This window comes from Podarcis bocagei (genome assembly GCF_964188305.1).
Source record: "Podarcis bocagei genome assembly, chromosome: 5".
Classification (NCBI taxonomy): Eukaryota; Metazoa; Chordata; class Lepidosauria; order Squamata; family Lacertidae; genus Podarcis; species Podarcis bocagei.
This window is the reverse complement of record NC_138129.1, coordinates 59480023-59504819: the sequence shown is the minus strand read 5'-3', so window position 1 is coordinate 59504819 and position 24797 is coordinate 59480023. Positions and strand designations below refer to the sequence as shown.

The window sequence follows — 24797 nt, the reverse complement described above, 5'->3', positions numbered from 1 at the left end:
ACTAAAATCGTCATCAAAATGTTAGGTTTTTAGCTCTTTTAAATTCTTGTGCTGCGGTAGCTTCTCCAGCAATTCTTCATACATTAATCCAGAGCTCATGTTTAATATCAGTATTCTCCGCAATACTAATGCCTTTCCTTAAAATGAGTCCCTGATGCAATCCTACCAGTTTTCATTCTGACCTACTTTGTGTATCCAGTCCTCTGTCAGAATTATGCCATTGTTTAGGGAATACAGAAAAGCATCAATTGTGAAACTTTGTTAAAGCAATGATTCTAAATCAATGATTTAAATCAGTTGTGTGTTTTTAAATATCATGTTTTGAATTACCTTGATTTAAATCAATCCACATTGGCAAGTGGTCCTGAACCAGGGCCAACTGAATTAAATGGTAGCACCCACACCAGCATTCCACCTTTCTGAATTGCTGGCATGCTGCTATTGGTTTCTGCCATGTGTTTTAACTTACCATGGTATCTAGCACGAGGTTCAGTCAAGCCATTCCACATGGGAAGCAATTTTGACAATATCTGGACCTCAATCACATGGAAGAACGTTTTTGCAGAATCCAAAATCCTGCCATAAATCATGCAACAGCTGGGGGCAAAGCTAAGAAGTTGAATATTTGAATTGTCACCATTAAAATATAGGTGACAATTCCCCCGCCAGCTGATCCAGCCTTTTCCTGATATAGATATTCAATGATAGGCAAGGTTTCACATATTGAATGTCTGCCTTTTCAGCACCGAAGTCCTAAAAAGGCAGTGAGACATATCACTAATTAAACCAGCTTTCGCCAGCCTGGTACCCTCTGATGTTTTGAATTTCAGCTCACTTCATCCCTGGCCAATGGCCACACTGGCTTGGGCTGATGTGAGTTGTACCTCAAAGCACCTGGTGGGCACCAGGTTGGGGGACGCTCATGCAGAAGTAATTTTACAGTTGCCCTGGGTAGTTTTTTTAAAAAAATCCTTTCTACAAATGGATAAATTCAATTGAATAAAAATAAGTGATACTTAAAGTCTTGTTCTGAAAGGACACTGCAGTGCAAGTTCCCAGTAAAAATGTTATTTTCTTTAGACATGTCATAGGTGTATTCTGTATGATGTCTCAAAGCAGCAAGAATAAGCAAATGACCTAGTTTGGCAGACACCACAAAAGCCACAAAAGCTCTGGGGATAGTTTAGTATGTTAGGCAAATATTTCAAACATATCTTTGTTTTGAGTGTGAGTCACTGCAGTTTTATGTGTCATTAAAGCTATTTGTTCATTGTTCTTAATTAGGTAAAGTTCTAAAGCACTACAGCAAACTCTTGTCGAATCATCACCCTTTCCATTCAGCCTTATCTCATTGTGAAGCCCCAGTGGGTGCTTTTATCAGAAACAACAGGACCTCTGTACAACACAGTATCCACTATGAATGAAAAACTGAAACATCCTTGGGAAGTTGGAGTTATCGCTATAGAGATTAGTGTCAGACTGCAACCCAACATTGCCTTTTGGAGACAAACCGCACATTTATGTGAAAATGCATGTAATAAAGCTCTCATTAGCATGTAGCTACTCACACAGTACGGACGCGGGAGGTGCTGTGGGTTAAACCACAGAGCCTAGGGTTTGCAGATCACAAGGTCGGCAGTTCGAATCCCCACGATGGAGTGAGCTCCCGTTGTTCAGTCCCTGCTCCTGCCAACCTAGCAGTTTGAAAGCACATCAAAGCGCAAGTAGATAAATAGGTACTGCTCCAGCGGGAAGGTAAACGGCATTTGCGTGCGCTGCTCTGGTTCACCAGAAGAGGCTTAGTCATGCTGGCCACATGACCCGGAAGCTGTATGCCGGTTCCCTCGGCCAGTAAAGCGAGATGAGCACCGCAACCCCAGAGTCGGCCATGACTGGACCTAATGGTCAGGGATCCCTTTTTACTCACACACTCACACAGTGGGACTTTCCTTCCTGTACTCCTTCCTGCAACCTCCCATGCCCCTGCAATTCTGCTCTGGAACAGGCTGGGGGAAGGATGTGGGATAGCAGCAGTGGGGTGGTGGTGGTAATCTGTTCTACAAACAATAAGGCAGATGGACATTACTGGATATCACCCAGTGTTTTTAAATATGAAAAACAGACTCAGGAAGCTGCAGTTTTGAGTGAAAGAGCAATAGCACGATATTTAACCCTTTCCAGTGGTTTATCTTTCCTCTTGCAATCCTCCATTCCCTGGCAACTTGATTAGTAATTACCCAAATTGTGTTTCTGGTGGACAAAGACTCAAGAACCAAACTTTTCTCAAAACAAGTCCCTGAAGGGTGCTTTTCTTTTCTTTTTTAAATGAAGCTTTGTTACATATGTATTAAAATGTAACATATAGTTTGTACCTTTGTAGTCCCAGGTACTATTGATTGTGAATGAATGAGACACATTTCAATGGCTAGGTTTATGCACAATAACTATAGAATTGGGAGCACAGACCTCATACTATGTTTGCTGCAGGGAAACCTAGCTATTTAGCCTATTGCTCACCATTCATGGTAGATAACAACATACAGTCAAACCTCGGCTGACACACGTAATCCATTCCGGAAGACGGTTCAACTTCTGAAATGTTCGACCCCCGAGCATCAAAGGCGATTGGCAAAGTCAGTGGAGAAGAAAGAAGAAAACTCTGGGTTTTCAGCGTTTGGGAGCCAAAACGTTCCAAAATGGAGCCGTTTGGGAACCGAGGTTTAACTGTATTTGCATTATTTTGCCCAGGTCCAAAAGTATGAATAAGCTCCTGTGACTTGCAAGAAATGTGTGCCTTTTGTGTATAGACTTTCCTAGACATGTGCCTCTATTAGGCCTGCAACCTGTGTTTGTTGTGGGGGAGGAAGGAAAAGGAGAATGTTAGCCGCTTTGAGACTCCTTCGGGTAGTGATAAAGCGGGATATCAAATCCAAACTCTTCTTCTTCTTCTTTGGGGGGGGGGGGCAGCTCAGAGACCAGGGGGCAGCAGCAGTGGCTGCCCAGAGGACTCCAAAGGAGAAGAGGATGAGGGTACACAAGGGAGGCTGTTCAAAAAAGGGTGAGAGCCTGCCAGCTCTGCAGGCAAGGGGTGAGGGGTGCCTCAATGCCTGAGCTAGAATCATCCCTGCCTGAAGATCACCAGGAAATGACTACGCATGCACCATCCCCACGTTCACGTCCTTCTATACATCTGCGTGATAATTCTTCCCCATCTGCGCAGCAACTACAAGTGATGGCTGGAACACCTCTTAGCGCTACCCTGGTTAAGACTGACAACTCCGACGGATCTACTAGTATAGCCCATCAAAGACTTGCTACTACTCACCTCAATGAACAGCATCCAACCTCACCAACTTTGCCTAATTCTTCCTCCCCGGCAAAACCCTTCCTGCCTGTTAATGTTACCAAATCATGGACTCAATCAACACAGAAGAAGACCTTATCCACACAAACTAAAATTACCGATTTTCTTATAGGTCCTCGTTCTACCTCCAAGAACCCATTAAACAACTCAAAGTGACAATTACCGGGACAGCACAAGGACCCGACATTATCAATACTTAGCTGGAACATCGCTGGTTGGAGAACCAAAAAATCAGACCCCGAATTCAGGAAGTACATAAACTCATTTAATATCATTCTATTCCAAGAAACGTGGGATGAGGAAGAGATTATCATAGATGGCTTCGATCTTCTAACACTTCCGGCCTCCCCTTCCTTGAAAGGAGGTCGCCCCAAAGGGGGTCTTTTGATTGGGATCTCACTCCAACTTCGCGCCAAATTCACTCTGGTACGGGCTTCCCCGCCTTTTGCTCTATCTGGACTGATCACAGAAGGGAAGTCCTCATTACTAATTACTAATGTTTATCTCCCCCCCGAAGGCTCAGCACCTGATCTTGATTGGAGATGGGAATCATTTGAAAATCACCTATTGTCATGTCATACCAAATGCCCTAACTCGTATTCCTTAATTGGGGGAGATTTTAATGCTCGTATTGCCACTAATTGGGACCTACTAACTAAGTCCAAATGGTGGACTCCCCCATGTTTGGACAACTTTGACTTGGAACATACCAGAATTAGAACTTCAAAGGACAACAGAGTAAACAAAGCAGGAGTGACCCTTTACCAAATGGCCATTCGCTTGAATCTAGTATTCTTGAACGGCACCTTCCCCCCCGATATACCGGGGGAGTTCACTCACCTGGGACCAACATCTAACAGTGTTATCGATTACTTCTTGATCTCCGCAAATTTGGCCGTTAATGTACTTTCCTTCCAAGTTGAAAATCAACATTTCAGTGATCACCTCCCAGTAGTGACCACTTTGTCATTGTTCCGGCGCCAGAAGGACTATAAACACTCAGTTCTTCTGGAAACCTCATCATCGGTCCAAATAAGAGGGATCAAATGGTCGGAGGCTGTAGCCCAAAAATACCAGGATTTTTTCCATAGGGAAATCACTGCCTATCTACCTCAAATAACTACTGATTTACAAGATTCCAATTCGGTTTTGAAACTTTTTAACCTTCTTACAACAAACCTTACCACCTTTTTTACATCACCTCCTCAAAAGGCGAAAGTGGCGCATTGCAGTGCTGGGGCCCCTTGGTTTAACACCTCTTGCAAACAAGCAAGATCCCTTCTTCGCTCCATCTATAATGAATACAAAAACTCTAATGCCCAAGCTCTACCATCCTCCTATTTACAAGCCAAAAGAGCATACAAACAGACTTTAAAGCTGGCCAAACGCGAGTGGCATCAAAAGCGTTGGCGAGCCTTGATAGCAGCCTCTAAATCCCGCAGACCCCAGGAATTTTGGGCTCTGATAAACATAAGAGGAAGGAAGTACCCACTGACGACTATCCCTGCGCCCACATGGGAAAAATTCTTGAGTAAATATTTTTCCTTGGCAGAGGAATCCAACTCATCCACGGAATTCCAAGCCGACCATCTACCTCTGTGGCCCTCTACCGACCCAGACCTGATAATGGACTTGATATTAGATCTGAAAACGGGCAAAGCCCCCGGGCCGGATCTAGTCCCTGCTGAGGCTATTGTTGCGCAACCGAGGTGGTGGGCTGAAATTCTGGCCAAAGTCTTTGACGCAATTAATTCTACGGGTCTTATCCCTAGGTCATGGAAGGAGGCCGTGATCGTGCCAGTCCATAAAAAGGGTCCCCCTGCTGACCCGGAGAACTATCGGAACATCAGCCTTTTGTCTATCATCGGGAAAATCTATGCAAAATTTTTGCTGTCTAAGCTGTCTCATTGGGCAAACGACTCAAATCTGATTGGCCATGAGCAAGCGGGCTTTAGGAACAATTACTCGACCTCTGACCATATGGTAATTATGTATCATCTTGCCAGAAAATATTCTGCCCCAAGGCGGGGGCGCCTATGTGTCGCTTTCATAGACCTAAAGGCCGCCTTCGACAGTATCCCAAGAAACTGTCTATGGAAGAAACTAGAGAGATGGGGCATAGATAGAAGACTGTTATGGCTTATAACCCAATTACACCACGGGTCGTCGGCTAGAGTGAGACTCACACCTGCGGGAAACCTATCCAACGAGGTCCCAATAAATAGAGGTGTGCGCCAAGGCTGCATTTTGGCCCCACTCCTCTTCAACCTGTTTATTAGCGATATGAAGCTCTTTCTGAATGAGTCTCAAGCCAACATTCATGCCCCCCGCCTAGCCGATTTCCGCTGCCCTTTGCTCCTATACGCCGATGATGCAGCGATCCTTTCCTACTCTAGAGTCGGTTTATGCAGAGCTCTAAAGATTTTTGCGGCTTATTGCAAACTCAACCATCTGACAATTAATCATGGGAAATCTAAAGTCCTGGTCTTTACCAGGTCTCGGAAAACTTACAGCTGGAAGTTAGATGGAGTCCAATTAGAACAGGTTTTCAAATTTAAATACCTGGGAGTCTTTTTTCACTACAACCTAAGCTGGAAGCCACAGATACAGTATTTACTAAACAAAGGGAAAACAATACTTTATGCTCTACTCCAATTTTTTGCGGCTGACGGAGCCTCCCACATCCCCTCTGCATTGAAGGTATACTACGCAAAAGTGGTTTCCACCCTCTGCTATGCTGCCCCGCTCTGGGCCCCTGGGTCCAATTTAACATCGCTGGAGACATTGCAGAATCAGTTTCTCCGTCGCCTCCTGAAACTCCCCATGTGTGTGAGCAACGCAGCCATACGTCTGGAGTTAAGGACTGCAACATTGGAGACTGTCATCTGGAAGCGAGTCTTTGGCTATTGGCTGTCCAGCTGGCATAGGCTTCCCGACCATTACCTTTTTCAGTGCCTCTGGCGGGACGAATTTGTTAATCCGTGGGTAGGAAAAATCCATGCCAAACTTCTGAGCATCGGAATCTCCCCAGCGGACTCCTTAAAGATGAACTTACGCTCAGCTAAAAGCCTCATTGAGCAAAGATTAGCAGACATTGAAAATCAACACAACCTTGCCAGAGGTGGGGGTGTCTGCTCCCCCAGGTATCACGGAATAACCCCACCACTTGACCTTCCATCATACATGTCATCTCTTTCATCAGTACCTCACCGACTTGCATTTATTCGTGCAAGGTTCAATGTCCTTCCATCGAACCTGCTGAGCCACAGATTTTCCAAGGGTTTGGTGTCTCCGCTATGCATGTGTGATGGGAAAACTGTTGAATCTCTTCCACATATAATGTTCAACTGTCCCCTACATAGCATAGCCAGGACTAAATTCCTGGGCCCTGCTTTACTGCGCTTGGTTAGCAGGCCTGTTGAGTCACACGCCGCACTGCTTTTGCAGGATACAGATCCTTCTGTTACTCTGCAGGTGGCGAGATTCCTGAATGCGGTTATCTCACTCGCAAAAACCACCAAAAAACAACAACAACATCAAAATCTAATCGGACAGTTATGATGAGAGTGCATGTCGGATCTCGTCTTCAGTTTTCCTTTTTCTGTGAACCGTCCCTTGGAGCTCTCCGGGCCACATCCTATTATTTGGCTCTGCCCAATGACCCACCCTTGCATCGCAGTGTTCACCTTCTGTTGCCAGATATTTCGGTTTTTAAGCCTTTGTGCTTTTTTATGTTTGTACATATTTTATGGGCTAATAGCCGTAAATAAATGAATGAAATGAAATGAGATTACTGGGCTCCTGAGTTGTACTGAGTTGCAGGGGTGCTGCATGGTCAAGACAGCCATGGAGTCAAAAAGGTTGAAAACCCCTCCTTTATTGCCATGGCTTGTCTGTTATTGTTACGGCTGCATTTTTTAAAAAAATGGGAATTTGGCATGAAGACGATCTGACATTTTATTAGAAAGTCTATCTACATTAAACTTGTGTTGTAAACATATGCATATTGCCTATTGGCCTCAGCTTTTTAATACTTCTCTGGCTTTAGTTTTGGTACCCGCTGGGGAACTAAATGTTGCTAACATTATGAAGATTGTGTTGATACTTCTCTTTAAAATTGTTCCCCAATAGCATCTATGTTTTCTGTATGCATGTTGTAAATAGTCCAGTTCAAGCCTTTGGTTTCTGTGTCATGATATCATGGTAAAAGTGCTAAAATGGTTGCTAATGAATTTTGGAATTGTATTGCCCAAGCAATGAAAGAGTGCAGATGTACACCCACAGGGATTTTCCTGGTACTAAACCCATCCCATATGTGAAAAACAGTTTAGCACTTTGATGTTGGGTGAGATACTTGGGAGAGGGAGAGAAATCTGATGGGTTACAAAATGTAACCACTCTACCACCATTTTAAATGAGAAAAATGTACCCATGCAGTACTTCCATAGCTTTATGAGAAAGTGGATCTATGTATAAATTGTAGTCATTACTTCTAGAATTATAGTCATTACTTCTAGAAACCGAAACAACTTACAAAACTGTGGCTCCCATCCTATGTATGCTTACCTGGGAGTAAGCTCTGTTGAACAAAGTGGGACTTCCAAGTAAATATGTTCATTAAAAATACCGTGGCATTGACAAGCTACCAAGGAATTTACAGATCTCACTACCTCAAAGAGGTAATCTCCCCAAAGCTACATGCATCAAAGAGGAATTGTGGCTATTTCATTGGGCAGGATCCAGTGTTAAGCGTATGTGTCAGGACTAGCAGACACTTTTCTCTGCTTCTTCCTAATGGCAGCTCTCCTACAAGATACCCAGCTGGATGAGGTGGGCTGAGGTGTGGGAAGCTGTGTGGCAAGTGAGGATCCTTGAAAACCATGGGAAGCTTCTATGAGGAGCTCATCTCCCATAGCATTCAGTGCTACTCGTTCAGCCCACCCATTCATCAGGGTTTCTGAGCCTTGGAGGAGCGTGACAAGGCAAGGAAGTCAACTTCCACCAGCCTTGCTATGCACATTTAACTCTGGATCTGATCCACAGCTTTTAAAAAACTATTTTGATAAGGAGTACTGTATGCTTTCTGAAATATATTTGTTATTATTGTGATTTTTAAAAAGACATTTAGGGTCGCTGTATTTCTCATGGTCTGATAGTATAATGTTTTGAAACTGAAATGGATATGGCTGTTAAAGCATTGCACATGGGCACATGTCCAGGACTTTTTGTGTCCTTCAAGACTAGCATGTTATCCAGTTGAACTGTCTAACAGGCTACAATTCAAACTCTAGATTGCGTGTGGCAAAGAAATAGGAACCTGTGATTTTGACTAGCATCTCATTAGAAGCCAGCTCATATACACTATCCTATAATGAGTCAAAAGTCAGGCAGCTGGTACATTAGAAAGAGCGTTTCTGAAGGCCATCTATTCTTATAGTTTGTGCAATGAAAATGGGTCAGTGTTCAGGTGTAAAAGAAAATCAGTAAAAATGGAGGCTGCAATTTAGTACGTAAGTGAGAGCTCTCAGTTCACACACATTTTAATTATTTCAGTTAAAGGCAGGAAGAGTGAAGCACAGTTATGTATGCTACTTTTTCAGTGTTGCATAAATAATCTTTACATTCTTATATTTCCTCATTTCACTTTTTTTTTTTTTTAAGAGTAATGTGTTGCCCTTGTCTTACATAGTATTGCTTGGTAAAGACTTGAGTGGCTGAATAGAAGCAAAATGCAACCTGGACCGGCAAGAATTTGGTATCCAATGTTTATGTTTCAGAAGATCATTTCAGGGCCTATGTTCAAAGTGCCACTTCCCATCCCCCCTCAACCTACAAGACTCCCCCAAAAGAAATAATAACTAAAAACAAAAACTGTTGTTTCACCTCCTCCCATAGTAAAAGAAAATGTTCTTAGAAATATTCTCATTTATTCAGGTCTCAATATAAGGTGGTGGTAGGGAAAGCAACAATCAATGTCATTGGTTAATTCCTTAGGAATTGGACCTTGATTACTTTGAAACTTTTTTTTCATTCTCTCCTGATTTCTTGAGGCAGACTGCCAGTAGTAGGTGGATCATGCTGACGGGAACAAGTAAGATACAGCACCACTCTTGTTGAGGAGCTCATCATTATGTTTTTCTCTTCCTCCTCTCCTTTCTTTAACAGTGAATGGTGCCTACAATCATTGTAATTTGATATCTGAGAAGAATAACTTGATGGATGTGGAGATGACAAATAGCTTGGGGCCCGTGTGTAGACAGAACCTGCTCATCCACTCAGGAAGCTCGCTTACCCGAGACCACCCGTTGCCTTGTGAAAGACTCCTACATGTTAGTCAGCTGAACTTGTCTCGCTCAGATACAAGGTATCGTTTTCAATTTTGACTGCCTTATGTGCTCTTATCATTTCAGAAGTTGTCACAGGTCTGAAAACTTCAGCAGTTACACACTATGCTATTTTGCCAACTTGAGTTATTAATCTTTTTATTTATTAACTGTCTGTACTGCCCTTCATCCAAGGATCACAGGGTGGTTTACAATATACATACAAAAATAACATTACAAAACATAACATTACAAAAATACATAACATAGTAACAAACAACAACAACACCCCCTAGTTTAAAATGCCATAGATTGTTTAATTAGCTGAAGGCCTGGGAGAAAGACCGTTTACCATAACTCTGATGGTGGTGACATTTGCAGCTTTCCCCAGCCTAGAGTGGGAAGCAGTAGCCCTGCACAGCCCTCTGCTTTGGCCTTGGCTGGCCACGGGGGCTGGCGGATTGCCCGCCAATAATGAAAAAATAATAATGGGCCACTCAGGGGCCCGAAAAAGTGGGGATGCCCCACCTGCGGACCTGGCTAGGTCAGTCTTCAGTCTGGTTTGCCTGCAGGGCACAAAAGCAGGGTGTGCTGTTGTCTGTGCACAGTCCGGAATGGGCATCATGGGCATCAGCAGACAAGCGGAGATGAAGGAGCAGTTGTTGACATTCCTGGATCCATGGAGTTCGGGAAATAGCAAGGATCCCCTACTCCACATCCTCCTCAGGATTTCCTTCCCTCAGGTTTCAGTACCAACTTTATTTCCTCCCATTTTCCTTTTCTTTTAGTCTGGTTTACTTTCACCCTGACAGGCAAATGCTTTAGAGCACCAGGAGTCTTGGAGGCTGCAGAACATTTCCTTCCCTCCCCCCACCCCTGTATTCTTCTACAAGAGGAATGTTTTTGCTTGGTGCCTAAATATATGTAAGGAAGGCGCTGAGCAAGCCTCCCAGGGGAGAGCATTCCACCTTGTACCTTCAAGTATGCCCTTCTTTTGTGTTCCAGTTCTAAGAATCAAAAGAGGGGAGGGGGGGCAATAGTTTCCTCTTGGCTTCTTGAAATAGGCTTTATCCATTGCCACAATCTCTGATACAGTTTCCTGTAGTCAAAATGAGATTAAGATTTGCCATTCCAAGAGATGGTTTGTTGCTCATCCCCCTTAACCAAACATGCAGCATGAATAGCTAATGACTGGATGGTAAGTAAAGAAGAGGATTTTTGCTCAACAAACATGTGGATGAGACATTGGTCTCCTTCGGCGGAAGAAGATTGGAAGAAATTTAAGATCTATCTTAAGAAACATTGTAAAATTAATGAGTGTTAAAATGATGCGGCTTTAGAAAGTAAGTGGATTACAGCTGTAAAGATTAAGTTAAAAGAAAAGAAAGGTTAACAATTAGATAAAATTAAGGGTGAGGATTTGCTGAACTAAATATTTGAAATTGGAATGCAGAAAGGGGAGGTACGAGGAGGTCGGTGAAGTAAGTTTTAAGAAAATAAGGTTTTGAAATTATACTTGTTCTTTTTTCTTGTTTGTGTTTGTTTGCATTGTTGTGTTTGTTTATATAATTTGTGAAATTTTAATAAATATCTTATAAAAATAAAAAAGAGACATTGGTCTCCTTTCCCCCCTCCTCTCCAATTGCTTATTTCAAGGATAGCCCTGCAAATGTTGTTGGACTACAACTTCCGTTGGTCCCAGCCAGCTTGGCCAATTGTTATGGATGATGTGGAAGGCACCTCAGTTATGGAGTGCATTAATTCCATGTATGAGGCTTGATCCCATCTTCAGTAAAGAATTTGTTGTAGATCCAAAGAAAATAATTGCTGGGTTCTGGACAAGCTGCTGACTTGAGTTTAGAATGAATCAGGGATCTGGCCTCAACTACTAGAAAAAGGATGCTTTCAAGCTACAACTTGAAGGAAGGTATAAAATAATAAAACAATCCCCATAGCAGTATTTCCCATAAGAGGATATCATAAGTTCCCATCTAGTCAACAGGACATTTGTATCTCTATCTCTGGCCCTCCTCCCCCCCTTATTAAAAAAATCCTTTAAGACTTTTGTGCTTTTTTAAGGATAGAAAACTAAAAAACAACAACCATTTTTTATCCTACTTACATAAGGTAACATTATTACAAAGTTTGAATCTGGTACCCTTCTAAGAAGATGTCAATTGTTGAGAGAAACTTGCTGTGAATTTTTATTTTTTAAAGGTGATCCATCAGCTACTCTGCTTTTTCGCTGAACAATATTGACCTTTTTGAGAATCTTGAGGGAGAAAAAATACCCTTCAAAGTAGAAACTTTTATATGAGATACTTTAATTCATAAATGCTCCATGTCTAGAACCATCTTATTCAAATTTCCATATACATGGCATGAGGAAACAAGGGCTCTTAACTTATTCATGGCAATTTAGCTGCTTTTGATTTTGTTATATATGTTTGTTAACTCCATCTTGACCCTGTTATGAATCCACATGGTACTTACTGCTAACAATCTGGTTTTATTCTTTCACTGAATACAATTATGATGCAAAGATAATTGGGGTTGGAGCAAACAAAAGGAGGAAGAGAAGACCTTGCTTAGATCTTTTCAGGAGCTTTTTGAAAAATCTATAATGAGGAAATGACAGATGCCTGTATACAGGGGATCATAGTACTCCCTTACGAAATATGAACTCCTTACAACTCTGTCTCAGGGAAGATTCCCAGAACAACACAGGATTATGTGCCATAGAACTTGAGAGAGCCACTATTGTGATATAAAGCAGCAGGTGACTGGGGTAATTCCCTTTACTCCTAAAGCTTGGCTTGGGCTCTGTAGGCTTTGCCTTTTTCTCAGAAACTGGAAGAATGTAGAATGAATGCCAGTGTTTCTCAGGGGTTCCATGGTTTGTTTGTTTTCTTGCTTACTTTTGGCACTTCAGGTCCCACATAATTTTATGTTTCTGTAGATGTATTAAGAGCCCCTTGCTGTGATGTCATCCCACAATCTTGTGGTATTTTTAAAAGTTCACACACACACACCCCAACCAGCAATTAACTTTGCAAATTTCTGACTGCTGATATTTAACTAAGCTTCAGCCTTTCTAAACCTGGTGAGTACATACCGTGGATAGGATTCCCCCAAATGCCACTATAGCTGTTAAAAAGGAGCTTTCCTCCTACACTGGCAAATATTTAATATAGCCCAATATTTTGTCAGTGGATTCTCTGTTCACTGGTAACTAGGAGATCATATATGCAATTTTTTGGGGGAGGGGATTAGTTTTACAGTTTATTTTTCAGTGACCAGCTTAATTTCTGATCCCCTCATCTTCATTCATACAGACACCAATGTGGATTCGAGATACTTTCTTAATTCAAATGAAACTTTGAATTAAGTCTCCCAGTGCTACACTCAGAGCACGACTTTGTAGGTAGGAACAGAACCACTGTAAAACAGTGCCCACATTGCAATTTTCCCTCTATCCACCCCTTTCCTGCTTTATACATGCTGATTTACTCTTGCAATCAACACTCAGTGAGGTGGGTCTGCTGCCATCACATGTAGTTTTGCTGGTAGTTTGGATTTTGGAGTTTCCATCACCTGCCAATATAGTGTGCAACTTGAGCATCTATTTTCCCGATTTTGGTCTCGAGTCAAAAGCCATTTGTGGGGAAAGGCTGTCCTTGTGTTCATGTGTGCTACCATGCTTTCTTCATGTAGCACCATTTAAAAGTTCAGTGTATAAATTCTATGAAAATGAATCCAAGAGAAAGGTCCTGTCTGAGGTTAAAAACTTAAGCATGTAGTGTCCATTATCCTTAACCTCCATTAAAGTTACAGTTTCACTAGGGTTTGAGACTACCGGGCAATAGAGGGAAAGAACTGTGATAACAGTATACTGGAAGCTTCCTTTGCTGTGGTCATTTTGGCTATTCCTGCTTCCCAGTCCATAAGTAACAGAAAAGAGAATTTCTGTGGTTCTGTCTTTAATTCCTAGATTTGCAGCCACAAAGAAAACCCCAATAAAAGCTTATACCATCTGTGCCATCAGCAAAAAACATGTTCTAGACAACTGACCGTTGCAAATAAAATGTCCATTTAACCTAATATGCTGAAATCCTTTATCTTCTTCCAGTCCTCCTTGACTTATTTAAGAGCTGTATTCCAGAGAGAACCTTTTCTTCTTCTTCTTCTTCTCCTACCCACAAGTTCATCTCATGGCTTTGAAAGCTATGCAGTACATTTTCACTACATAGAATAGATAAATGAGATACATATGTTTTGATAGAAAAATCTTAATCGTTTATTCACTGCAACTGGTCCTGATAAACAGCTAATATTGGCACTTTTTCAGATAATCCATTATTAGGCACAGAAAATAACGCTTTCGCTGGATTCAGTCATAAAAGCAGAAAAAGGAGCATGTTGCAGAACTGTGAAAACATAGCAAAAAACTTTCAAAACTTGCAGTGGAGTGATCTAGGAAATTTATATATGTGTGTAAAAAAATCTGAAGAAAATTGAATGAAGTTATGTTAGGAAGACGTATCTTGTTTCTTTCAGTTATTATCTTAAGTAGCAGAGCTGGAAATCTTTTAAGAAACCTCACATCTCTTGCCTTGCCTCAGTGCCTGTGAGTGTATGAGGATGTGTATTATCTTTATAAATAGAAGCATCCTAAACAAGTAGGCCAAGCCATAATAAATGTCTCTTATGTGTGACAGTTAAAAATATTTGATAACAACTTAACTGCATGAGTCTAATTGACCCATAACACCTTATTTCATCACAAATTGTAGAATCCAATTACAAATTAATTTTGGAATAACCAGATACATTTTCTAGATGCGAAAGGTGGTAGATATTGGTGTAGTGTAGGCACTGATGTCAGAGCCAATCCACTGCTTTTGCCACTGTGTTTGTACTGTGCCTGCATTGCACCAAGCTCCCTCTCTCTTGCCCCTCTCCCTCTCAGTAAGTGGCAGTGGTGTGTCATGTTTGGAAGGAGTCATAAAAGCTATAGAAGTCATACAATGATAGAGTTGGAAGGGACCCAGAGGGTCATCTAGTCTAATCCTGCACACAGAGCAGTGCAGCCACACCTGTGCAGTGACACCTGCTGCTAATGAATGGAGGGAATGATCACAAGCACCTATAACAGAACCATCTTAAAGGTGGACCCATCAAACTCCAGGAATATCTAACATCAATCCAATCCTGTTTAGGATTGGACTTGGGGGATCTGATTTTTTACCTCCAGGATCCAGCAAGACATATCTAGTTTACCAAAGACAAATTAACTTAAGCAACAGTCTTAATTACAGTTGTTAATATTTATAGAAATGCTTTAAAATAAATAAATAATGCCATTTGTTCATTTTTATTCAGCTATTGCTAGTGGTTTAAATAAAATCTGCTTAGCTCTATTACCTAGAATAGGGTTTGCCAACATCTTCAGAATTAAAATAATTATATTGTCAATGGACCAAAAACTCTTAAAACTATAGGTTGCCTATGCCTAACTTCAGAAATTTTGCTCAGAAATAGTACAACTTTGATACCTTGTAGCAGATTTAGATACTGTGAAAATGCAGGGTGTTCTTGCATGGAAAACACAAATCATTGTAAAGCTATGAGTAAGCTGTGTTGGTTGTTCCAAATGAATGTCAGGTAAAGATTTTATACCACATCATTTTTCATTTTACTGGTGTGCCTCATATTTTATAGACAATCTGTTAAGATGTGATAATAAATGTGTATTTACTATTCTACCTGTAAAAACCAGGTGTGTTGGTTATTATCAGATGAAATGTAAAAGATTAAGATATTATAAACAATAAGTCATAAACATTATTTGAAATAGAATTTCTACATCATGGTAGAGATGAAAGGTTTGAAAGTGGAGTTTCAATGGAAAGAGAGGGAAGTTTCCAGTGTGATTAAAAATCCTAAGCCTAGCTCTGATGGTTCAGAAGATATTGGACAGTAAACCTGCCACAAAGAAATGACTAAATCTTGCCAAACCAGCATCCCAGACAAATGTGATTTTATGAGAAGTCAACATTTTCTGAGTTATTTTTAATGTGACATTTTGGAGTCACTGGGATGCGTTAGAAAAGGTGGTAAGCAGGTGGGGTAGAACTATTTTTAAAATAAATTCATTCCATCCCATGCTTCTGATACTTACTATATAGCTCTTTCTCATAGAACATTATGCAGGACATATGGATAGAACTAACTAAGTGGTGGGATACATGCTTAGCCTGCTTAGCTTTGGGCAAAGCCAAAACAAGTGGCATAGGGTGGGTGGGAGGAAAAATCCAACACCAAATGAACTTCTGGTTCCAGGCATGCCCTACTTATATGGGAAGGGTGTGGACCAGAAGGAAGAGTATGGCTTGCAGTCTCCACTCTGGTCCGACCCTGATGCCACACCCCCTGACTCGCCTGAGATTGGTGGAATTGAGGGCGGTTCCCAACAGCCTGCGCAACCAGTGGAGGGGGAAGTGACGTCTTCCCCTGAGTCTGCGGAACAGAGGAGACTGGTGTAGCTGCCGCTCACCGCCATTGAAGACAGCAAGCGGCCATTCCATTCCCCTTCTTAAAAAACTCACTAGTTTTAGTTATTCTGTCTTTACAATCACATTTAGTTTGTTACTCATTCAATACTGTTGTATCTGTTTTTGTAACTGTCATTTGTACTAGTTGCCCATTGCTGTCTACAGAAGACCAGAACTGCTAGGGTAAGCAAAAGCATTCATTGAGAGTCTTTTGCGCTTTTAAACTATGGGCATTCATTTTGGAAAGAATGAAAAATTAACTACGTAGTTAATTTTTTTCTGTTGTCCCAAACAAATGCACACCTCTACAAAGCATATATCATTGACATTAAAAATGCAACTGTAAATTGTTCTATCCCCTCCTCAGCAAAGCTACTGCCCCCTTATTTTGTAGGAATGGGCTACTGAGCTGTTAACAACAGAAACTGTGAAAACACATGAGTAAAGCAAAACAGGGTTAGTAAGCCATCTCTAGGACTCATTAGTCTCATTCTTCTAAAGGGAAGAGTTGAATTCTGTCCTGTATGCCATCATTCTATACATGCAGCAGAATGAAGTGGGAATGTCCAGAGTTGGTAAAATGGACTGCACTACATCATACTACACTTAAAAGACCATATTTTAAATGCTGCTTCTTCTTCTTCCTTGCTTCAAATAGAAACAGAAAAGGCTGGTCCCTGTGTAACTGTTGGTTGGTCTTACTTGCAGCAAGTTTTTTTTTAAAAAAATTGCAGCCTGAAGTCCATTCCAGCTCCCACCTCAGGATTCTACCACCTCTTTTTACTACATCTGTACACCAAACCAACCCCATTAGATAAATTATCTCAGTGTTCAAGTTTGGATTCCAATGTGGAGTAGATTATAAATCATTGTTCAGTGGGAAGGATGTGCATTTTCCATCTGGAAACAACATATTTCAAGGCAAATATCTTGAAAGTATTCAGGTAGGTAGCCATGTTGGTCTGATGCAGTCAAAATAAATAAAATAAATAAAATGTTTAAAAATTGTATATCTGAAAGAAGTGTGCATGCACATGAAAGCTTATACTAAGGTGCTACTGGACAATTTTTTAATATATATTTTTAATCTTGAAAGTATGTTATTTTCATTTTTCTGGACAGACATGTGAGCAAAATCCACAACTATCTTGATTTGTTGTGTTTAAACTGCTCTATATACAACTAGTGGGGGAGGAATGGAATTAGAAATAAATAATGCTCTAATACATTTTGTCTGCAATGCCCACTGAATAAGATATGTAGAGGTTATTGAGGTGCTGCCATTTTGAAAACAGCTGTAACAGTACTTTGCTCTTTATGTGTGAAACCAACACTATACGAGATGCTACTGCTTTTCCAGAGAAAGCAGCTAAATAATTTTCAAATGCAGTTATTATAAGATGATGTACACAGAAAGATGAACTCTATTGTCCCTTGCTAAGGAGCTTAATAAACATTGCATCTTGAATGAAATGCTACAATTCTCTGCCACTTAGTGATGATAAATGAAACTGTGTTTCAGGCCTCCCGCATTTCAAGAATCAACAGATTCTACGACTCTGTGCATGAATGGAAGCCACACTACTCAGCATATAAAACAGGAGTGCCGGAGCGATTACAAGGGCCTTTCTGAGGTTTCCACACATAGAGGGATTACCGAAGGAATGGAACTGAGAAGCTCAGGCAGCTTTCATCCTGAAATAGACCTAATGAACAATGGCCTTACAAATTCACTTTCATCATACTTGTTTAATAATGAACATAGCTCCTCCCTGGGCTCACTGTCAGTCAGCAGCTCTCAGCATCCAAGCAGGCACCAGGCAAGCAACCTGAAGAAGAGATGCATCTCCATGTTGCCGTCTTCCGCTGATGGGATAGATATTACAACTATCATCCGCACGTCACAAACGTCACTGGTTACCTGCGTGAATGGGCTGCGGACTAATTCAGCTGGCGTTTCCCCTTCTCCCGGAGAGATCGCTCTCCACAGTACACAGAAAGCCTCTCGTCCCCAGTCTTGTTCCCAACCTGGGAACCATTGTCATCTTCCTTCCCCTTCGGTATGCCTTGTACCAGTTTCCACTGAAATTGTCCGAGGTGACTGTGATCATTCGCAAATGCAGCAAACAGGAGAAAATGCAAGCCTCTGTCTTATAATGAACAGTGCTAGCGTTCCTCATCAAGACACTTCACATAGCAGTCAGAAGTTGAATTTTTTAAAACAAGAACCACTTGATGAATATTCTTCCACTTCAGATCTTTTTCAGCATAACCAAGAGCTGCCGCCACCTTATCATTTGCACCAGCAGCGAAGCCAAACTCAAGGGACACTGTCTCATTTACACGCTTCCATGTCTCCAAAGACAAACGAATGCAACGAGCAGGAGACCAGCAATGGCAAGCAGGCCTGCCGGTGGATTGACTGTAGTGCTGCCTATGATCAACAAGATGAACTGGTCCGGCACATAGAAAAAACACACATTGATCAAAGGAAAGGAGAGGACTTTACCTGCTTCTGGACAGGCTGTGTCCGTCGGTATAAACCTTTCAATGCTCGTTATAAACTGCTGATTCACATGAGGGTTCATTCCGGAGAAAAACCAAACAAGTGCATGGTAAGTCTGGAATATATTTATTTGACTAGAAACATGCTAATGTCTCTGGACTTCTTCCTCCTCTTAAAAATCCTCTTCCGGCATTATCAGGGTGCTTTTCCTGTAACTTATTTCCAAGCAGGATTTGACTAAAAACATATACTCTGAGTTCTTTGCACTCTTCCTTCCTTCACAATATCATTCCAGCACAGTAATGTTTTCTGGCAGTTTGGTCTGTAATGCTTCCAAGATGATTCCGTGTTGTGAGGGGCACGGAATATATACATATTGGGTTGGGGGAAGTGTCTGAGATAGAAATGTTGTAATGTCAAAGAATAATATTTTGTTGCCCTCTGCAAAAGCTTGACTCCTAATACAGTTGTTTATTTTTTAAATGGCCATTGGAACATTAATATGATGATTAAAGCAGTCTGCAGCAATTTGACATGAAGGAAGGGTCATTGTTCCTCTGGTGACATTTAAATCAAACATGAAGTACATTTAATGAAAATTATTTTCATTCTGCCTTTTGAACAGTATTCCAACTGAGCAGAAGCCTTTATAATTATAGATGGCAGAAAAGGAAGGGAATCCTAGTAGTAGTAGTAATTATTATTATCATTCACAATTGCAGTTGAGCATGTCATAAAACTTTTAGGATGGCTTTCATTTAACTTTCAAAAGAAGAGTTTTGAAATAAAGCTGTTTTCTTCTGATCAGGCAGATCTAAGCTACATTATAATTCCAAAGAGAGCATCTTGGAACAGTGTTGTTTCTGCCTGTGTTATCGCAATAATGTGGGCAATTAAAATAAAAGCTAATGACTTGCAGTTGGCTTTCCACATGCTGAAAGCAGCAATAATATGAAACCCTGAATAGAATAGATAACAACAAGGAAAGATTGGTCAGAACTTCCAAACCCAGCAGTGAAATATGAAACTTTTGTTTGCAACCCCAAATGTATTGCTTACAAAGGAATAACCACACCAGCAGATTGGGTTGCCTCATCAAAACATCAGCAAGTAGAAGCACTTTGGAGATTTGGTGCGGGGGGTGGGGTGGGGGAGAGGTTTCAGTGGAGTACAGTGGAGATGTGCTCTGAAAAAATGAACACTCGCTACATACTATGGCTTTGATATTCTGGAATGGCAAGCATTCCCTTTAAACTAAGATGTCCTTTTACATTAAAAAAGAGCAAGAAGACTTTAGAGCAAGCATTGGGGAATATTGGAGCTATTACCAAGCACAGTCATAGGGTAAGGAATAATAACATAGGTCTAGTTATACTTCCTTATGATGGTGATACATTCCTCATACATCACAGTCATAAGCATATCTAGGTATACATGAATGGTTGTCTGAGGAAGTTAAACAATATAGTGAAATACTAGATAGTCTGCTCTAGTTTCTTCTATGCATAGGCCATAGGGCATCCACTATGTCCCATATTATGCTTTCTGTCTTTCTCTATAATTTCTATGGTTTTACTTTATTTAATCTCAATACTCTGTTCAATTTATTATTTAATATTTTGAAATATCAAGACAACAAAGAATCTGCTTTATAGTACTTCTTATCCTCCTTATCTGAAACTATATTATATATATATTATGGCACCCGTTAAATATTTCCATTAAGCTAAAAATGGTAAATAATGGTGTCTCTGTTTGTATATTCATGACCAGACATCTAAAACCAATTAAATAGTATTCACAGCTTTCCTAAAAAAGCACATTGTTTTCTAGATACTAACTGTGAACAAATAAGATTTACCCGAAAGTTAGTTTATTGAAAAAACCATCACTAGTTAACATGCCAATTAGAACAGATAATTTATGTAGTAATAGAGGGAAGCATCATGTAGAAATTTAAACCTCCAGTTTGCATCTTCTAAAGACACACTGTGCTGCGTTGGAGTTAGAAATTTGAAACTATGAAAATATCTGGATTACTCAGCAGAGTTGGCTATATAATTTTGTAAGTTGTTTTTAAAAAGGTGGTTAAAACCAATGTACTGGCTTCACTTTTCTCTTTGTCTCTTTTATAAAAGTTTGTTTTAAAATTAGAAAAGCTTGGTTAGTTGCTTTTTTATAGTGATGAAAGATGTGGTGTAGAAATCTAGATTTACTCGCCAGCAAGAAATACCCTCTCCGTATTTTCTTTGAAGTGTGTGCTTGACAGCTATTTTATCCAGTATAGCAGTTTTCTTATGTTACCTTCCCAGTTAGCATTTCACACAAACCAGCTGTTGTAATTCAGGGTAAGGAAAACTGTGAGATTCCTGTCTTTATGTTGCTGTGTTAATCTGTATTAAATAATGAGCAACACTGGAAGAATATTGAGTTGCAAATAGGCCATGAAATAGTTGCATACGCTTTAAATAATTAATCTATTTTTCATGTATAACAGAAGACTTTCAGTACTGGTGACAGAGCAATATTTTGAATGTGCTTTTGTGACCCAGACAGAATGAAAGAACCTAGCATAACAAAACCAGTTGTGATGCCCAGGCAGACTGTTAATAACTGTTTAGTAACTGTGAGTAAAGGAAAAGAGAGTTAAATATTTGAAGTAAAAAATGCATCTTTAGGATTATGACTCTGAAGGGACTGTTAAAATGTATATTTCTCGCCAACGTTGGTTTTAAAATGTTAGAAGGTTAAGATCTTAAGGAAACATATCTTCAAAATCATTGCTGTACTAGGACTATATTCATTTGTTCTTTTTGCTGCAACATTACTGTAAAAAATGTGTTATCTTTGGAAAAAGTTAATAACGACGAGTTCGAAGTATGAATTATTTTGTGAGCATTGATGCCCTGCTTAAATTTAGAAACAATTAGCAGATTGTTTCTAAAGCCAAGATCAGTAACAATAACCAGCGATCATTGTTGGGTGGTTGCCGTGGCCCTGTACTTCTCCCTACGCCCCCCCCCCGTAAGTGATTCCTTTTTCTCTTGATGTCCTTCCAAAGCACATTTTTATTTTCTTTGATTATGGGTATCTTTCCAGTCTGTTCAGCAAAATTTGTTGGCTAAATATGCATTGAACGTGTTCACAGGAGGCTGGCAACAAGTAGCTCCCTGTCTATATGCATAAAAGCTCCTGTCCATGTAAAATTATTAATTTCTTATGACAGGCTTTGCTACTATGTACTGTAATAGACAAAGGAATTTTGGAATTCAGGCTACTTGAGAACAGGAAATACATGAGACATTTTGATTGAAAAGTAAATGGTCCACTAAAATGGCAGTTAATCCTTTTATTATCTTTCCAACAGCAGTTTCCACAATACTTTCATGAGGTAAGCTTCCTTTCAGTCCAACTGTAACACTCATCATTACAGCTGGTTTAAATTTAGCCAGTGTGCTCTTTTCTCAGCAGCAGACAGAGGAAAAGTAAAGTTCTATCTTCTGTAAAGGAATTACTGATATATATTTGTTTTGGGTGGGGGCAGGTTCATTTTTGCATTTGGTGCCAAAATCTTTATGAGTCCTTTTGTATTATCTGCTAGAATATTCTAATTAATTGATTCCTTTTCTACGTTGTGTCCTTCATTTGCGTGTGGGTATGCGCTTTCTCCTGGTCTTCTTCTCTTTTTATTCTTTGGGCTGTGTAAGTAGTCTGAAGGAAACTACCTAATCTCCTTGCAATATCCTGTTATGTTTCATACTTAACTTGTGTTATTTTAGTTTTATTAAATTTGGTGCTCATCTGCATTATGATCAGAAATATATCCAACAAAAATAATGATGCAATGCCTCTAAGACTTGAACTTTTGAAGATTAATTTCAAGCTTTTGTAGATTTGGTGTCCCAGACAATTGGAATTTTGATTGTCTGAGAGCAAAAAATTATCCAACTTAAATGTTTTCAGTTTAAAGCCTCCCCGCCCAAGATTTATCATATCATCTTTTACTTTCACCACCATTTTGATTAACAATTAATAGTGATCCCAATCTTGTACAATAATCTTTAAGTCCCTGTCTGCAAATGTAAATACGTTATTTCCACCAGAAGAGGTGTTGGGGTGGGGCTAGTGAGGTATAATTTATATTATATTATATTATATTATATTATATTATATTATATTATATTATATTATATTATATTATATTATATTATATTATATTATATTATATTATATTATATTATATTATATTATATTATATTATATTATATTATATTATTATATTATATTATATTATATTATATTATATTATATTATATTATATTATTAATAAAAGACAACTTCCAAGAAGCTTAATGAAGTGTTGAAGAATATGTTTAAGTTGCAGAATTTTCTTATTTTAAACCTGAGTATCTATGTTTAAAAAATTTCACAAGGATGACAGCTGTCCAATTAATGATTCATGAATATATAAATTTCCAGAGTGGTAGCTGTGTTATTCTATTGTCACAAAAATAACAAAAGTGCCTTGTGAATCCTTAAAAACTAAAAATATATGGCATAAGCTTTTGTGGACCAGGGTTCCCTTCATCAGGTGCATGAAGAGTTATCTAGAGCTGCTGATAAATACATACATGCACCTTGTTCTGGTGTGGTAGTGGTGGTGGTGTTTATGTATGGTAATTGTAAATGGTGACATTAGAGGGGAAAGCACAGGCAGTGACCATTACATTATTAACAACAATGTGTCATGAAATATAGTGTAGGTAGTATTCACCTATACTGTACTGCTTTATGCTCGTTTTCCTTTACCTAAAAGAAGGCAAGACACCTTGCTTCACTGGGGTTCTTTCAGTATTTGCCTAGTTGAGTAGGAGCTGGTTTTGAAAAAGTGGGCTCTGCACTCGTTGAACCATTTGGCAGGGAATGCTGGCATGGGTCTTCCCCACAGAATTGATGGCCTTCAACATGTTTCTGATTCATGGCTTGTTGATGCCCTGGTTGACCTATGGAATGCAGAGATTAGTTTAATGGTTGACATTACGGCTCCTAGGTGTTCTATTTTAGATTGCAAAGTCTGCATTGCAACTCCTCTGCCCAGAATTGAGGGATGAAAGAGTTTGATAGATTAGATCATAAGTGGCAAAAGACTTGATGTAAATGCTACCAAACACAGGCTAGAACCTATTGATGAATCTATTCTGTGGTGGTGATAATGGCAAAGAGGCATACTCTTTTGCCACTGCTGTATCCTTTGTTGTTTATGTTCCATTGCAACTACGCCCCCATACCGATGTAAAGGAAACTTTGGGAGACTGCTGTAACATGTTTGCTGTGAACATCAAAAAGAATGCTAAGCATATCCTTTTCTATGTGGATGCCACAGTTGGCACAAGATAGTCCAGTGAGGAGTCTGGAGCACCATATAGTCTTCTTTTGTGGGATGGGCTTCATTTGTCACAACCTGAGAATGGTGACAAGATGCTTGAAGGATTTTGGCCCACTTTTCAACTCTATCCTTGCCCTCTCAGGTTTTTTACTTCTAGCAGTAAGGGGTTGGCTGACTAAGTCCAAGGGGGTAATTCCAGCAATCTTTAAAGAGGTTGCTAATTGTTGCTAAGGAGGTAGTTGCAGGACATTTCTAGAAGCTCTCTGAGGACACTGCTTGGATTTATTTCAGTTTGGTTTCAGAAACTTTCTTAGTCAGCTTAATGCAAGTGTGGGAAACCTCCAGATGTTGCTTAACTACAACTCACAGCATCCCTGGCCATAGGCCATGCTTGCTGGGGCTTATGGGAGCTGTAGTTCAGCAACATTGGGAGGGCCAAAGATTTCTGTCACCTGCCCTAATGAATAATGTGTACTGGGAAAGGGTAAGAGGGAACCCTGCTTCTTCTAGATCTCTTTGTGGTGGTTGATACTATTGATCATGATATCATTCTGTATAAGCTTTTTGGCATGGGTGTTTTGCTTGTTCCATTCCTAACCTGCAGGGCTGATCCCAGGTAGTAGTGGTGGAAGACTACAGTTTAACTCTGTGGCACTGATGCTTC

The 24797-nt window shown here is 40.1% G+C and overlaps 1 protein-coding gene across 1 annotated transcript in view; it reads left to right on the top strand.

Moving 5' to 3' along the window:
- Positions 1–24797, top strand: part of GLIS1 (GLIS family zinc finger 1) — a 161449-nt gene that overhangs the window by 29505 nt on the left and 107147 nt on the right. Inside the window, exons 2-3 of the mRNA XM_081195385.1 lie at positions 9530–9728; positions 17764–18856. Of these exons, the coding sequence (XP_081051511.1) occupies positions 9530–9728; positions 17764–18856 (1292 nt within the window). The remainder of the gene's footprint in view (positions 1–9529; positions 9729–17763; positions 18857–24797) is intronic.